This window comes from Anopheles nili, chromosome 3 (genome assembly GCF_943737925.1).
Source record: "Anopheles nili chromosome 3, idAnoNiliSN_F5_01, whole genome shotgun sequence".
NCBI classification, from domain to species: Eukaryota; Metazoa; Arthropoda; class Insecta; order Diptera; family Culicidae; genus Anopheles; species Anopheles nili.
In genome coordinates this window covers 40,776,435-40,795,102 of record NC_071292.1, presented here as the reverse complement: position 1 = coordinate 40,795,102, position 18,668 = coordinate 40,776,435, and the positions used below count along the sequence as shown (strand labels likewise).

The window sequence follows — 18,668 nt, the reverse complement described above, 5'->3', positions numbered from 1 at the left end:
TACTAAGCCCGACAAAGTTTTAATTTTCTAAACCGATTTGTTTGCTTTCAACGTTCCTTTAAGTATGACCATACATGTTCCAGGCCAGAGGATCTCCAAACTAAGGACTTTGATTCTAAAAACACTATAGATACACCATTCTGTGTACGCCATACCTTGAGTAGTTTGTATGTTTTTTCGAAAATCGCAAAAATTAATTTTAGAAGAGACGAAATTGAAAAACAGAAAGTATGTTTGCTTTTAAGGTAGTTACTTTGCTCTCCCCTGCTGGTTTTCCTTTCTTATCATTACCTGGTTCGTAGTGATTTACCCTAGAAATTATGACCGCCCCAGAAAGGCGGTTCTTTTTTCATAGGATGCTCTTTTCCTTTATTTATTAACTACTTGCTGCATTTTACAGTCTAACAAAGCAATCTCTTGCAATTCCCACCTTACAATTAATGTTACCAAACGTTCAGCTCTTCATTCGTTTTTGTTTTTTCATTTAATTTAAATTACGTATATAATTTGAATGTTTACGCTTCGTGCACAGAACTTAAATGAATGCTGATCAACCGCATTTAGCTAGCTTTCATGGCGCCGGTTTAGTAAGTGATGCTGGATATCACTGAGGATGCACTGAGGATTTTGGCATCGGTGACTCGGTTTTCTGCGCGATTGAGTTAAGCAAAAGCCAAACGTAAATTTTTTAATGCACATCATTTTGCTTTACTGAGCACTTTCATGTACGGTATGATCTCATAAAGGTTCACCTAAAAACATAGCCAATTTGTGGCAGTTTGATACGCGTACACAATTAGGGCTTTACCTCAAATGCATTTCTGAATATTTGTCTAAAATGAAATATCATTAAATAATTCTTTTAAGGTATAACATTTTTGTTGTTTTGAACCGAATTCTGAGAGTTACCGCCCTAACACATCCTTATCCATCCTTCTTAATTATACATTTGTCTGTGCCTGCCGGTTTTCGATGTGGTTGCTTGATCCTTTGATGATTTTTTTTATCAGGTAAAGCATCTGTTGTACATGCTGTTCAAAACACACTTGCAACTGTTTGCTTGATTTGTTCTTTCGATGATCAATCTTATATAACCCTATCAGCTAATGGTATACACAGTAGTAATATTTTTTTAGTTTAGCTAAGGATACTCCATTGATTCACTTTTTAGTTGTTTTTAGTTGTTTCCCGCTTTCCAGAATACCAAAATTTCATTACCATTCGCTTCGTTTTATCGTGGTAAAACGTATCTTGGTAAACATGAGCTAAGCAGCAGGATGATTCCTTTAACCACTTTACAATAAGCCCGAAACGAAATAAATGTCCTGGTATTGTTTGCGATGCATTCTTGTCATTTATTGCAATTCCGTTTCACATCTGGATTGATCGATGGAAAGAATTAAATAAATGAGATTCAAATACTTTTATGCGCTTTGAAAATTGATTCGTACGTCTCAAGTACAAATTACATCTGTAAACAAATGTGAAGAGATGATAGATTACGATTGCACTAGTTTGAAACTTTAGGTACTTCCAAACTAAACTAAATCGCTTAAAACGGTTTTTAAGACGAACGTTGCTCACTTTGTTGGTAGACATTTGTATCTTCCTGGGATCAAAGCTTGGGTAATGGTAATCTTAGTTTGTTACTATTGACGTAATAAAATCATACACGCTTATCATAGCATCAGTGAACGTATTGCTGAGCTATAAATTGTTCACTTACCGTCGGTTTTAAATGAAAAATGCATTTAGGAGGTCCAGTTTACATAAATGTTACTTGCAAGATGTTATTTTCATCGGAAACATATTTTTGCGTATTTCAATATAAAAAAGGCAAATGAGGAGGAATGGGGTGCAGCATACTAATTGTGGTTTTCTGTTAATGCCCAAACAATTCCTTGTGGAGCTCCTGTGCCGAGTAGTTCAGTTGTTGATGCTGTTGGATTCAATTATTCATTTTTCTCATCTTGTTTTTATATAAGCTTACCGGGACCTATTACCGTTTCCATTATCGTTCTTTAGCTATGCAGTATTATCTAATAATGCATGTGTAGAGTTCTGCTGAATTGGTATGATTCTTTTTATATTTTCGATTCGTTATCTTCATGCGTTTTGTGAAGAATCTATGTTTTCACTTACTTCTTCTTGTTTAATAAACTCGCCCTTTGCCCAACGCATTACAAAACGCGTTACTCAATTGTACGCATTTTTATTAAATTCTTCATAGTGCAATTCAATCCGTATACTTGCTTTGTTTTTAGAAGATTTCTTCAGTTCAGAGAATTCAAATTTTGTGTTGACATGAGGTTATCAAATTAAAACTGCACCCGTTTTTTGCACGTTATGTTTGCCACATTTACAGGTCCTTGTTCAAAAAAATGTTGTTTGCTAATACGCTACTGTGATTCGGTGGCGGTAAGTATTGGTAAGTATTGCAAAATATGTATAGTGAAAAATGCAGCAAAATAATCTGTATCATGATAGAAAATCAGAATGCTGCCATTATTACCGATTTTCGTTGGCGTTTCAAATTTGTCGCCCTAGCGTGACCATCGCGTCAACTCAAGGACTGAGATCCTGGTGTAATTGATCATATCCCATACTGCCGTCATATGGTTGCTGCTGATCATACCCGCTAGACCCAAGCGAGTATCCCATTGAATCTTGTGCAGGTGCAGGTGACATCATTGGCGTGGCAGCACCGCTAGGTGGTCCGCCCATGGAATAAGGGGATGCACCAGCTGCCTTTTTGGCCGCGTATAGATTTGCTTCCTCCTGAGCTTTTCCAATGTTCTTTTTGTATCGAATACGCTTATTTCCAAACCAGTTAGAAACTTGTGAGACCTTTAAAATTAAAGGCATGAATTGCATTACCACAAAAAATTGTATTAGGCCAACATAATATGCAATAATATATTTTCAAACTTCGTACTTACCGTAATACCACACTTCCTTGCTAGTTCTTCCTTAGCTTCTTCCGAGGGATAGGGATTACTTAGATGACTATAAAAGTATTCGTTGAGAATTTCAGAAGCCTGCTTACTGAAATTACGTCTCTTTCTCCGAGCGTCCAAGAAGCGAGAGCTAAAAATTGATACAGATGTAATTTATTACTTACTGGTAATACTATTATTGCTGATATATTAAGAAATAAAACGTGTTTGGACATCACAGACAAATCGTTTTGCAACATTTTTTTAATTCGATATTTATCTATGTTTAACATTTATCGATTTTATAACGATGTAATGCGTGACAAGTATGTCCCTGTTTTAACACGCCTTTTTTAAAGCAAAAGCAAGTAGTCAATTATTATCGACAAGTTAATAACCGTTACGACCTTATGACTGTTTTTTTGTTTTTACAATTGTTATTGTGATTAGAACTTTAGAGCCTAAAAACATCAACAATCTTACTGCCAATTTAAAATTACAACCAACTACAAACATAAATTATCTTACCGTAGGATCATCACGGCTTCACAGGTCGATTGTTTAAGCTGCATTTGGATGGAGCTAAATTTCCGATGAATGATTTGTACCATTCTCTCAATTTCTTTCGGTGTAATGGGCCTATAGTGGACACAAAATAAAACAATAATATAACAGAATAAATCAATAAATGGATGGGCCTGCTGTAATCATGACTGCAATTACCTTGTGCGACTCTGCTCCCGCAACAGGTTCATGACGTGCGTTGTGAATTCGCTGCAGGCTTGTTCATATTTCTCCAGCTCCTGGTGGTAAATCTGACGAATTTGCGCGAGCTTCGCCCGGTAGTCTGAATGCTCGATCGCATTATCTTGTCCACCGGTTAAATCCGATTGCGACAAGAAATCTGTGTAATTTTTGTTCCCATAATGTTGAAGATGAAAGTTCAGAGAATGAGATCGGAAACGAGAAGAACAGAAAAGAAAAAAAGAAAAAAAACATCAATTAATAACAACCGCCTATTTTGTCTATTTGGCTTACCGTTGGCAGCAGCCATGGCTGCCGCGGCACTATCCGCACCTGCACCACCACCCTTTTCTGGTCCTGCCACACCTTCTGCAATAAGCATGTTGTCCAAGCGCATCAATTGCGGATCTGGAGGCTCTTCTTCCTGAGTGTTTCGCAGCGACAGAACTGGAAATGATCAAATTTACAATGAACAGATTTTGATGTGCAGATGAACCAAAAATCTTAATTTTTTTTTATAAATAAAACAATTGATATAATTTATAAATTTGTATTATATATATATATATATATATATATATATATATATATATATATATATATATATATATATATATATATATATATATATATATATATATATATATATATATATATATATATATGTATATATGTATATATAATAAATACAAATTTATAAATTATATTAATTGTTTTATTTATAAAAAAATATTTTTAGTTTTTAGATATATATATATATATATATATATATATATATATATATATATATATATATATATATATATATAAATTTCATTTTTTTCGTATTTTTTTATTGAACGTTTGTTTATCTTTCAATTTGGAACGGAAACCACGCCCACCATATACTTCTACGATTGATGGTGATAAGACAAAACTGGAGAAGGCGGTAGCTTTTCAAATGCTGCAGTTTAAATTCTACCGAAAGGATCAATCGCAAAATTTAAAGATCATCCCGTACAAAAGACATGAGCTTCAGCAAAATGTATCCCATATTTTCATGACGTTTGTTGTATGCATGCAATTGCAACCGACTTTGTTCCAAGTTCATTTTCATAAAAATAGTTTTATACTATAATATGAACAAAAAACATTATGCTTTTTGAATCGAATATTATTTACTTTACACTTCTTTAATACTCATTCAATTAAGATTATTTATATTATAGCTTTTTCGAAAATTATATTTAAACAAAGAGCATTCAAAATGAATAGTCCCCATATGTGTTACCCAATTCACCGAATCAACTGAATTGAATACAAATATGCACTAGATATTGGAATAAATATCTTCGAAATCATTCTACTTCTCGACTTTCTTTCTCTGTGTTACAAATAAGGCGAAAAATCGATTATTGTATACGGTGCGGCAGAATCAAACAATCAACTGTACGTAAGATTTGGGTTTAGTGACTCCACGGTTTCGATGTTGAAGAACACCACTAAAAACACATCAGGATAAAAAAAATGCAAGAGAAGGGAGTAACAAAGAGAAACAAGATAATTCTTCGCAAGCTACTGATTAGTGATGCAAGAGGAATGTAAGAAGGGAAAGAGCATTCATATCTTTTCGTTGTCAGACGAAAAAGTATTCAAATTAATGCTAATGAATAAACGACTACGTAAATGATTCATAAAGTGTAAGAAAGCTTAAACCTTTTTTGGTTTTTCCTTATAGTCTACATTTCTGTATTTTTTTGTTTTTTTTTTTCGATTAGTATAAGAACATTACGTGAACAAATAATTTATTGTTTATAACGACTACGCTTGATTACTACAGTGTATATAAAAAGTTAATATAAACAGAATTTCTATCGGAAGTAATTGGAATGTAATACTATTTAAAGACATAAATAAATGTTTGGCCTATTTACAAATTTGCAAGAATATGCTATGCATGTTAGACTATACATACAAGTACCAAGATTCTATTTTAATAAATTGTCAAGAATGTTTTTTTTTGTTAAAAATTGTGTAACAAAATTAACTTACATATAATGCGTTTGTTTCAGTTTGAATAAATTTATTACAAGCGAATTCAAAGCCACTACGACTGGCTTTATATAAACTTTGTTTTTGTGTGACTTGCTTGCCGTTGACCATTCAAAGAAGAATCCAATTAAAATGTCGAACAATTTTACAAACTTCTTAAGATACAAGCTGCCAAGGACATAATTTAAAAAACACCCGTTATTTTTTTCCTTCTGTTTGAATTCATTTCGTTTCTCAACGGCGTTATGCTGCTGCAACTAGCTCAACCAATCTCAGTATTAAATTGTTATGAGTTATGTACAATTTAGAAACCAAGTGTTACAATATTGTTAAGCAATTTATTACATATATATAATTATATATATATATATATATATATATATATATATATATATATATATATATATATATATATATATATATATATATATATATATATATATATATATATATATATATATATATATATGTGTATATATATATATATATATATATATATATATATATATATATATATATATATATATGTGTATATATATATATATATATATATATATATATATATATATATATAAATTAACGAAACAATTTTTCCAATATGAAAAATTAAAAAAAAAGACAAATAACATTTGTATTATTAACAACAATTATGGTCATTACGGAAATAAATATGTTGATATTTTATATACTAATGATATTTTATAAAATTATTAATTTACATTGTTTATCGAATTAGTTAAGCGGATATACTATATAAGATTGCATTTAGAAGAAATCATGCATATATATATATATATATATATATATATATATATATATATATATATATATATATATATATATATATATATATATATATATATATATATATATATATTTATATATATGTATATATATATATATATATATATATATATATATATATATATATATATATATATATATATATATATATATATATATATATATATATAAATTAACGAAACAATTTTTCCAATATGAAAAATAAAAAAAAAGACAAATAACATTTGTATTATTAACAACAATTATGGTCATTACGGAAATAAATATGTTGATATTTTATATACTAATGATATTTTATAAAATTATTAATTTACATTGTTTATCGAATTAGTTAAGCGGATATACTATATAAGATTGCATTTAGAAGAAATCTAAATGATACATTTGTGAACAGGTTAGTTTATTTCAATTATATTTTATAAACCCAACAAAAACGTCGATACTAATTCCTAGCGTAAAAGGATGTCAATTTCAACATAAATTTGAAATCTAGTAATTCTTTTCTTCCTCTATTAAAGTATCTGCTGTATCTGCTTCATTTGATGAGAAATTTTTGATTATTTTAGTAATTTATATTTTATATTTCAACATGCAACATTTTATATGAAGCTTTTGTATCGTTTGGTATTGTTTGGACATGGCATTTACTTCAATAATTTTTACATAATTGTTCATGTGCTAACCGAATTCTATGCATATTTAAACCTTTTTGCCAATATATATCAAACATGACATGTTGGATAAAATAACAATTCATTCACCCCCATGCATCGCCCAGAGAAGATAACGTTAACTTCAACTACTTGTCTTGTTTCGGTGAGGTATTTCCATGTCGCAATCCGAACGAAACAATATTCAATATCATTGTTCTTATCAAAAAAAAAAATCCATACCTACTACATTCGTACATATTCCCTGCCTACTGTACCCTAAAACCTGATTCGCTGTTGAATCCCAAACAATCTATTACTTTTCGTGTATTATCATTTGTAAAATTCTTGTACTAACTTGAATTACAGTAACTAATGCATTGAATATTTCTGTTTAATAGACTTTAAGACATTCCACTATTGTTATAACGTTAAGCAATAGTATATGATTTTCTAATGTCGCATGTTTTCAGCAACGAATGTCGATACTATATGGTTTATTTTCTAGGTTATTACATGCAATAAGGAACCAAATATTATTATTATTGGTGATTCGGGTCGTTGTAGTTTAAAAAAACATATCTGCTGTTTTTGTTTGATTGATCATTCATTTCGACAACATACATTTTCCTACCCTTGTACCCAACATACGGAACCAACAATCTTCCGCTCAAACGCAACTATAGTAGTTTCAATCTTATCGACAAGTAATATGAACGCAGAAGATTCCTCAGACAGGCTCTGCTAGCACCATAGACCGTATTTTGACGACAATATTGTTGGCGATGCAAACTTTTACCCATGATCAAAGATATTTTGGAGAGCTTCATATATCTGTACATTACACTTGGTAGATTCGATTCAATGTATTGATAAAAGAAGGGCCACCATTAATTTGGTTTTGCTTGGTTTATGTCTAGTATGAGATTTCTGTTGCTCGCTCCTGTCGTGCAAGCCTGTCCTATATGCTGCTGCTACGCAGGAGAGCCGCAAACCAATGATGTCTATGCCATCATCATATCGATTGACTTATTGAAGATGTTCCACGAGCCTTAGATCAGCCTCTCTATTGCTAGGGTGATCTGTTTACTAGTGCAAATCTCAAACGTAGATCCTTGGTAATATTAGTAAAGGGTCTTCATCAGTTTATCAGTGGTAGTTATCCATCCGCTATCACATCACCTCACCACCCGACTATGTAGCAATATCCACATTTGAAATTTGCTAGGTATACCTGTTTTTCTAAAACGTTTTTTTCTTTTTAAATGATGTTGAACTCCCCCGTAGGTGAAAGTAGGATGAGTGGATTGTTACACCACTTAAGAAGAAGAATTCTTAAAAATATCTGATAGTTATAGTGGAGTCTCTGATGCTTCTCTGTTGCTTTCTCTTGAATTTTATCCTTTCTATTCTATATTCTTTCTTCAACTTCAGAACCAAAACTCAAGAAAAAAAATATTGCAAATCTGACAGTATGTTTAAGAATATGGTTCTTTTTTTTTCTTCTTCTTCTTTGACAAAGTAATATCATGATACAGCTTGCAGGCTTCCCAATTTCGATTATTTCAAAGACCCTTAACTATTGGCCATATTAAACACAAGGACACAGGTTAAGAACAAGGTCAAAATTATGTTTACTTCACTATTTTCGTTGGTATTTATACAGTACAATGCAATACAATGTAACGATACAATTTTCATACCATAAAAAGGTGTGTTATTAAAGTCAGTGTAAAACACTGAAAAATACAAGCATATAGTAAGTGTGTTATTAAGCCTGAACAATACTCAATATTCTCACTACACATTACCATTGCATTAGGCGTTACAAAAATATGTTTCATCGATTCGGTATGTTAATTTAAGAGCCACGATTTATACAATTCCGAATGAACGCTGTCTTTTTAAGAAAAAATCGATACAGAAAGTCCCTCGAGATATACGGAAAATACATCCTGCGGCTGAAGAAAAACATACTATGCCATCTGTACCTTCCCAATTTAAACCTGTTTTCTCATCATTGTTCCTCTTTTCTTCTTTTTATAAACATTCCAATTGGAATTTTCTCGTTCTTGCTTTTCTTCTTTATTCCTCTTTCTATTTTTACGGTGATGATTATCTCTCTTACTCTGTTTCACGCTAATATTGTATATCATCTAACATTCTTTCGCTCTCTTTTTTGCTGAGGGTTGCCTGTAGAGTGTAAACAGAACTGGCCCATTTACGAGTATAAAATGGGATGGCTGGCCCTCACGGACCCAATGGTGGGTGGACTACTGAGAACATTTCAAAAACATATAACATAGGAACACTTTTACACATATAATATTTTCATTTAATTGTTTTCCATACCATAACGCATCGTCGTGTACACCATTTTCGTTTGTTTGAACACTGAAAATGTTACCTCAATTTTATACTTTGCGAAAAACAAAAAAGGCATGATAGAAGGAAAATAATGCTCTTTAATCTGTGTTTACACTGGTTCAAAAAAAAATCGAATGAGAAAGAGCGAACAGAAATCAGTGAAGAAAAAACGAAATAACATTTTATTGTTGAACCCCCCGATATTAAAGCTACGATTTTTGTAAATTTCATGTTTTACTATATGATTTTGTCATTTCTACGTAAGTGTACATTTCTGTCATAACATGGAAATGTTTTTCGTTCATCATAATCATCATCATAATTTTGTTGTTCGTTTCTTCACATTATTTTAGCATATGAATATAAGCCTTACACTTGCAAATATAAATAGTTGCTCTATACAACGATAACAAAGATGAAATCTACTAAAACAGCTAATTACTATGCTGTATATACTAAATGTTGTTATTCTCTCTTAAAATTCAGAAAAATATTCAAATATATTCAAACTCACATAGAAAAATTCAATCAATGATAATGATCAAATTCATTAGTAAACTTAAAAAAAAAAGCGATGCAAAACTTGCCGTAGAATCAAAAAGAAAAACAAATAAAAATGCCTTATTATATTTACAATTGAAATGAATGAACGACGCCAAAACTTAACAGATTAGATTAAAAACATAACTAAATTAGCTATCGAAATGATTCAAAATATATACGTCAACAAAACTACTAAGCAGCCAAGCGTATGTGTAGGGGTTATGGCAATATGTGAAACAAATGCTCTTCACAACACGCAACGTGTGAGATACATAACTCTGCCATCAACGCCTCTCATATGCGTAAAGGAAAGGCGCTAGTATAAATAAAACAAATATGATGCTCCACTTTAAGCTCCCAATTTCACAAACATACGTTTATTCAACAAAGTGGAATCATAAATTGGATGAAGAAAAAGGAAGAAACCGGATGTACTGTAAGATAGTTCTGCAAAATGCATTCCACGAGTGTAGATAAACATATTCCATGAGAAAGCTGATATTATTTAGATGCATTCTCAACAGGGCGCACATTCCATTGCCAGGAAAAATAATGACTTTATACAAGTACATCGGAGTAGTAATGAATAAAGCTATAGAGAAGGGCGTTCATTTCGTACAAAACAACCGTAGCATGCTGCAGTTAGCAAATAAGTAAATTTTTTTTGAAACTAAGAATCCGACGAATATAAATAGCTATCTACAGTTAGCGAATTAATATGTTTAGCTCTAATTACAGCAAAACTAGTATATGAAAATAGCATTATAATAATCATTTTAGTATGCTGCTCCGCATATTAAACTATAAATACAATTTATGCGTTTTAAATATATCGGTATTAGTATAATCAGTATTAGTAGGTTTAAACAGCACACTAACCTGTTTTCTCTTTTATTTCACAGAGCACCGCAAACAATACCGGTTTCATTCTATGGCAGTTCAATGTGTGTTTACGAGCCTGTGCTTCATCCAGCGACTGGTCAGTGATGTTCATGATCTGTTGTAAAATTTCGCCAATATCTTGCTTGCGGGGATCATTGTCCACTCCTGTTTGACCATCGTTCGTCGGCATACCATAATTCGGCGGCATTAGGCCGCCGTGACCTCCCATCATTCGATTTGGATCTTCCATTGGGATGATAATTGTGATGATTGTAGTTGAACGAATGCTGCATGAAAAGATAGCACAATAATTAAATTAGATAATTACATATATTTAAAAAAAATTAGTTTATACTATATTTTATATAGCACACGAATGTTTCACCTCATATATATTTAAACAACAACTTTGCATCATGATATTGTTATGACATTGCTCATTCATTATTTAATCAATGTTCCGATGATAGTATCCATTCATTATTTCCCATCATATTCATGCTAATAAGACACAATAGACATTTGATGTAAATGATCCATTTGCCTCAAGGGTAATGTATAATAGAAGTAAATTTAAATCCCAATTCAATATAACAGACATCGAGATTGATCGCTTTGGTCGTGTATCTCAGTTTGATTTATATTTATAACTCTTATCAACTTGATAAAGAGTTGTCTTTCTTCTTCTACTTAACACCGATGACCTATGACTTTAATTTTTTACCGAAAGTCAGTCCTGCGTACTGATTAGGCTCAGTTCAGATTTGAACCAGAAATCATATCGTTTGTTTGTCACCGCATGCTAACGTTTTGTTGAATTAAATTGTTTTTTTCTTCATTTGATCTGTAGTGATATCTAGTGATAACAGCCCTGTCATTGTAGAATGGAGTACATTAAAAGACAGAAACTGTAGTAAGCTCTTCGACGATTAGATCTTAAACACTATTAATTTCGCTCTATTTCAAATACCATAGTTTAATATCATTGTTCGTAGTTAAGTTAAAAAAAATTATCACTTTCTTCATCTAAGTTCTTGCTACTTAATTTTCGCTCAGCAACGCTACAATCAACTTTCTCTCTGAAGAATACATGCCGCATTGCTCTAAGATGCATTTACCTAATTTAGTCCTGGTCGATTATTTCCAAGTTTCTCGTTCACCCAGTGAGCAATAATTTGAGAAAAAGTATACCTTGCAAATATTGTTTTTCAATACTTTTCATTTTTTGGCCTCCAAAACTGAACCAATCATTAATTGTATTTTAAAGCGATGCCTCCAAGTCCTTCTAACACTGAATTTATGACACATGAGATATTTTTTTTTCATTTCAAGAGATTTTTATTTTCCAAAAAGAGGCCACAGATAAGAAGAAATATAAACACTCGTAGAGATAGAACGTATACATTTTAAAAAAGTTGAAAGGATGTTTTAATGGGGATTCCTTTTCCGATAAAGGGAGGGGCGGAGCTGGATCAACACTGATTGTTGGCAAGGAACAGTTGACCAGAAATTGTACATCAGCAACCGTTTATTTGTTGTTTTGAACGTTTTTGTTACGGATTTTGTTTGATGGTCCCCCCTATGCAACCCAAAGATCGAGAGAGAAATTACCAATCCTTTTCAATGTGCCTTTTATCTTTTCTTTCTTCCTGGTTCCCTCTCAATTCTATTTTTCCCTTCTCCCATTCTTCTCTTATTCGACAGGTTAAAATAGATATGTATGAAGAACCAGCTTCAAACTAAAACTTCAATACTAGTTGTAAACAGTAAGAAAATTCAGATGCCTGAAACATCAGATAATTAATTACTTCAATATTCAAGAAAAACATTCTATTTATGCCCTCCATTATCATCCAAGTTAGCAAAAAAAAAAATATATATATATATATTATTTTACTTTTCACAGGCGATGCAACCATCGGCCATAAAAATAAAATATATATTGCAAAGTAATTGCTCGCAGATCCAGATACCCGCAAGCATGATAAATAATTAATTTAATTAAAATAAAAATTAGAGCTTATAATGCTACCAATGCACTTTCTTCGACTTGAACCACAATGATTCGTATCTTTACATCGCACATTTACACGCGGCTATTAGCTTCTTGTTAGGTAGCTAAGTACAATAAAAATGATTAGGTTATAAATCAATAATAAATCAAAGCAGAGTATCATGTTTTTCGTCGTTGTACCGTAATCTAAGTCCCACCTCACGCAAAAAAAAATCGTTCCCAGCTATCGAGAGGTTTATAAATCCGTCAATCAGAACACAATTGTGTTCGCCCATAAACGAAATACCAACACCCGGTCACTTCCTTCACACACATTCCTTTCCACTCTTGCGTAAGTTTATGATTGGTAAAACTCGATTAACACAAATATTATGCTACCGTGTTCGATAGGAATCAATGTTCAATAGCAAACACGTTTAATAAATAGTGTCGAAGCCACATCTTTCCCCGTGTACTCTCATTTATTAGCTAACCATTACAAAATGAAAATTAGCAAGCATTATAATATTGTAATACAATGTTTTTAACGTTGAACAGCAATCAAAATGTTGTAATTTTTAAAAGAATCACTCCAAATCATTGCAAATCAAACTCAAACTTGCAAGCGTGGTGAAAGGGATCTGACACCAAATGCCGACGGCATCCACTTTTGTTTTTGCGGTGTTTGAATAAAATCTTCCACATAATCCCACACAGCCACGTTTACATTGCACATGAATGTTAAAGGTTTCTTTATTTTTATTGACGACCAACGATGCTGAAATACCGATGGCAGAGCATAAAACAATATTTAAATTTAGTCTCTAAACACCGACGGCAGTAACGTTCACTTCATTAATCAATGATTCGCTTCAACACTCGAAATTGAAAAAAAAAAAACAAATTGTAATTAAAACACGTCACGTATGTATTTTCTTTTACTGAATGCTTCATTACTATCGCACTCGGACGCAATTGTTACTATTCTTGCGTGAAACGAAAACACTGCTACACGGCGCACAATCGAATTCGTACGAAAATCCCGACGGCAAAACTACACTACCTAACGAAATGTCCGCAAGCTGTATCCTTCCTTCATATTTCGGTTGGTCAGATTCACATACTTTCGCACTACACAAAAACACGTTCGATGTATGTCACTGTAAAACTTTCTCACACAAAAATGTATCGAATTCTCAAATGTTACACGCACTTTAGTCAAACGAAAACAATGATACAAAAATTAACGTAAACATCCGCACATTGCACCGTATTCTGTAAGAGAATTGCAGATCACTTTCATGGAAGATTATAGTTACATTTTAATGTTTATTATTATCACACACTTGCTTGCATAAGCATTTTTACAAATTTCATTTTAGCTTCGACAACGATCATTTTTTTCATCATTAGAAGCTTCACGTTTCATCCACCGCGTGCGTTTAATAGATGCTTCCATAAGTTCAATAAAAAACAACACATATACACATATTCTAAGTATAAATCTACGTAAGATTATGATACACAATCATGTTTGAAATAAAATGATAAATATTTCGATTTATTTTTATGTATTCAAACCATAAAGAACCCTTCCATTCAAGTTGGCTTTTCCACTTAGTCTTGCGACTCAAGAAATTCGTCTATAAATCTTTGAAAGACTGTTACCAGTAAGACCCAAAACTGTGTTTAAACGTATCCAGTAGATCTAATTTCAACAGTATTTAAGGTAATAGTAACAATATTTTTGCTAGAAATTAAATGCTGCCTTTACACTTCATCTACTTGGCTTGGTTTACGGTTCACGTATTTGAGCAATAAAAATAGCACTAACCCCGGCTAGCTGTAATGTAGGAAATGATAAAGTTTCCGAAAATTAGGCTAGTTTTCAGTTTGCAAACCATTTGCAGCACGGCATCATAAATGAAACAACGGTCACCACCACACAACAACCGGAGGCGAGATCTAACCAGATTCGTGGATGTTTTGGTCTCGCCCTCATGCACGAGACGACGCCTAATTGATGGTTTTATCATATATCAAAAGAAAGCGCGCTCGCACACGCGTTCAGTTTGCATTAAAATGGCCTATATGTCTCTTGGGCGGGAGGAAACAGACACAAGCGAAAATGTCGGAGCCGACCGAGCATCGAACATCGTTGATTTGGTTCGAAGCATTGTTTGGCCAATTTCTATGCTGTTTGCATCGTCGTCAATGTGGCGGATTCATGACACGTCGGCCTACACAAACCACTTCCGGTTATCGGCATTGTGGCTTCTAAAATCCATATTAACCCGATTTTGCTGTATCTATCATACCTTACGACCATACCACTTCTCGTTTTATGCTTATTAAATTTAGATAATATTTACCACCATAATGAATACATTTATGAAAAAGAATAAACGAGTTTTGCTTATCGAAAAACGTTTACCGTGCGCTTACTTTTGAATGAAACCCCTCATTAACGGACTATGTTACAGTATATTTCAAAAAATTTCCAGCATATTTGCCATGAAAGCTGTATCGTTTGCATGCATATCTGTATCCCGACAAACAGTAAAACGCTAACATCGTGCACTATTTATTTCTTTGCATTTCCGCCTTTTCTACCGTTTATCATTCAAATTTAAATTACAGGGTAGCTATACTATGACTAGAACAGACCTTATAGGTGTACACCTATTTTTAAGGAGGATCTAAATTCCCAATTCCTGACCTGTTTCTTTCAATACTTTCATCAGAATCGGATGACGACGACGACGACGACGACGGATAATTGGCTTTAGAAGGCAGAGGAAAATAAATAAGATGACGATGACCTTCGGCACTCGGTACACCTCATCTTTACAGCTCCCGAAGGGATTGACTTTTTTCTACCTTATGCTTCTATAGGTACATTCCTTTCGACGTTCTTCTTCTCTCAGTGTGTGGCATAACAAAATACATGTAAAATTCCTAAGCAATAACTTTCTGCCGATACCAAATAATAATGCGCACACTGTTTGAGAAGACGTCAGGTACACACGATTCTAAGACCGCATGCCGTACGGGTATACGGGTATAGATAGATTTGAGCGTGGTTGTTTGCAGAACAAATTGGATTACTTTGCCTCGAGAGTACAAACCCAAGTATAGTCCCTCAACTTCGGCATGGGGCGCATATAATGAATATACACCTCTCTCTGCCGTTCGTTTCGCTGCCGCACATTACAGCACAGCCTTTTTTCGAAAAGAATCTCCACCCTCATCTAAAATCCCAACGCTAACACGACGTTGCCTTGTAGCGAAAATTAAGGGAACAGGGTCTTGAACGGCTTAAGATGGTCATAGTGTAATTTCCGAATCATTTTCAATGAACTCGCCGCCGCCCAACTTTTATGTCAGACTCTAGCTTGTATCCCAAAAGAATATATGCACTTGTATATACAGTTTCTAAAGTACTTTAGATTGTTATGAAAATGAAATGGCGTATGTACAAATAACCACCCAGTTATAAATTTTAACTATGGCGCTCTAGTGAAAGTTCTAATCCTTAAAAATATGGTTAAAAATATGCTAAAAGTGTACAACTTCTCATATGTTGTAATTTGGCGTATTATTTTATACATCTGGTCTATTATTTACAAATATAAAGCTCCAAGGAATGGCATGCTCTCTTTGCGTTCCCAGTGCTGATATATACAGATCGTTCCCGGTTGTACACACACACACAGAGAGCGAGAAATAGATGAGTGTACACGAGCAGTACCTTCGAAAGGAAATGTGCTCCTGCTATGTAGAATACACCTTCGTTGTTCCGCTTCTACCATTCTATCCCTAATTTCACGATAAACTCCTTCCAACCTACCTACCTATGCTGGAGGAATCCTACAGCCTGCCGGAATAATATAAACAAATAAAATATGCTACTTTATGATATCGTACAGCTATTGGCGATAAAATTGAGCATTTTACGAGTGCCTTGCGATTTCGTGCCGTCACCTTCTTCTCCCTTCTTACTCGGAAACCCTTGCAGTCATGACAATTAGTGAAAAACAAGACACGTAAACCTTCACCGGGTCAACTATGAACGAGAAAGGACGAAAACAGCTGTGCTTAATACATGTACTAGCACGGACCTCAAATTGTTGGCAAAATTCCGTTTCACCCAAGGGATGACACAATGCCCATTGATAACAATTCAATTTTTGTATCAGAAATGCTTTGACACACCAGCAAAAGTAATTCCCAGGTTTGCTCATCTTTTTGCTACGTTGTTCTCTAATATCAAATGTTACTGGTCCGCATTGTTGAATGAGCTTTTTAAAAGTAAATTTAGCCAGAGTATAACCCAAACCTAATCATTTTAATGTGAATGAAGCACCAGAGAAAGATCTGCACAGCGTTGTCTGTAAGCTTTTTTTCTACTTTGCACTCGTACAGAATCGTATAAATCGACTGGAACTGAAACTGGGTGCACCCACCAGAGACAACCTTCTGACAAAACGGGATTAATATGTGAAGGGGACACATGCGACGGTGCCGAATGGTCTTTTACAGCAAATGGAGCCTGGCTAGTGTAAAATGTGACGAACGTGGTCGCAACTGAGACGGGAATTTACATTAAAATTTCTACTGCTTCGTTTCGTTCTGATTTTCGAGCAGTGCCTATCCTCGATTTGTGTTCGACATAATATCCAACAGGAAGCGATAAAACAAGATGTGAATTTGTGAAGTCGCTTCCTTTTCGTAGTATATGCAAATAAAATAGAATTACAAATATTTAGCACCCAACATTAACAACCATACGTAACATTCTTAGGGAAACTCTTTTTGTGAACAATTGGGAAATTCGTAGCACGTGCAATCTCTTGAGTTTCTTCCAAAACATGAATCATTCAAACCATAAGAATTTACATGAGCGTTCTTTAAATATTATCCGACGCGGATGTACATCGCATTTCTTCACAAGAAATAGATCAAAAAATGTGTATTCCATTTCATTCATTGTACAGCCAGCCATATACCAGCGTAGGAGGAAAACAGAAAAGATGGAAAAGCAACGCGCGCGGGCTTCTCGCATCGTCAGAACAGTGCTTCAGCTTCATGGCCATCTTTCTGGCCCTTTTTATTTCTTTGTGTCGCTCGGATGACAGCTGAGACTTTTTCCTATTTTCAATTCCAAAACCTTTCAGTGGATGCTTTCAACTCCGCCAGCCAGCCAGCCAGCCAACCAATGACAAGAGTTGCACAGGCCACAGGCCGCCAGTTTTACCAGCTTCAACTTCCACATGGGGTTTTTGAACGGCATGTTTAACACAATGTGATCGTTCCAAGGAAACGCAAAACCTAAAACCCGTGCCTCTTCTACTGTGCTCTCTGCTTCACACCTCTCTTGCTCCCTTTGAATTGAATTCGATCGTTTCGGTTGGATCATGCCACCTCCGTCCGTAGGCAGGTCAGTCAGCGTTATTTTGCGTCCCACTTCTCCACATCACCACCACCACCACCAACACCCCTCCCTTCCAACCATCCATGCTCCATGCTTTTCCAATTGCGTACCCACGCTTGCACTGATGTTGCTCCAACCACACTGCCGCCTGCCACCATCACCACCACCACCATATTCCTCTTCACAAGCTGAACCGTAGAAAACCGTCAGGATCCGGGGTGCCGGAGATCGGTTCTTGACTGCCTGGAATAAACCCAATCTCGCTCACTCACTTCTCTTCGCTT

At 34.0% G+C, this 18,668-nt stretch overlaps 1 protein-coding gene across 1 annotated transcript; it reads right to left on the bottom strand.

Moving 5' to 3' along the window:
* Window positions 1-1,534: 1,534 nt before the first annotated feature.
* LOC128722524 (homeobox protein extradenticle) lies at window positions 1,535-11,207 on the bottom strand. Its single transcript, XM_053816193.1, has 6 exons — window positions 10,955-11,207; window positions 3,975-4,127; window positions 3,660-3,840; window positions 3,465-3,575; window positions 2,940-3,087; window positions 1,535-2,847 (listed from the first exon to the last, which is right to left on the bottom strand). The coding sequence occupies exons 1-6, from the start codon at window positions 11,205-11,207 to the stop codon at window positions 2,566-2,568; spliced, it is 1,128 nt and encodes a 375-aa protein (XP_053672168.1). The 3' UTR covers window positions 1,535-2,565.
* Between the last annotated feature and the right edge of the window lie 7,461 nt (window positions 11,208-18,668).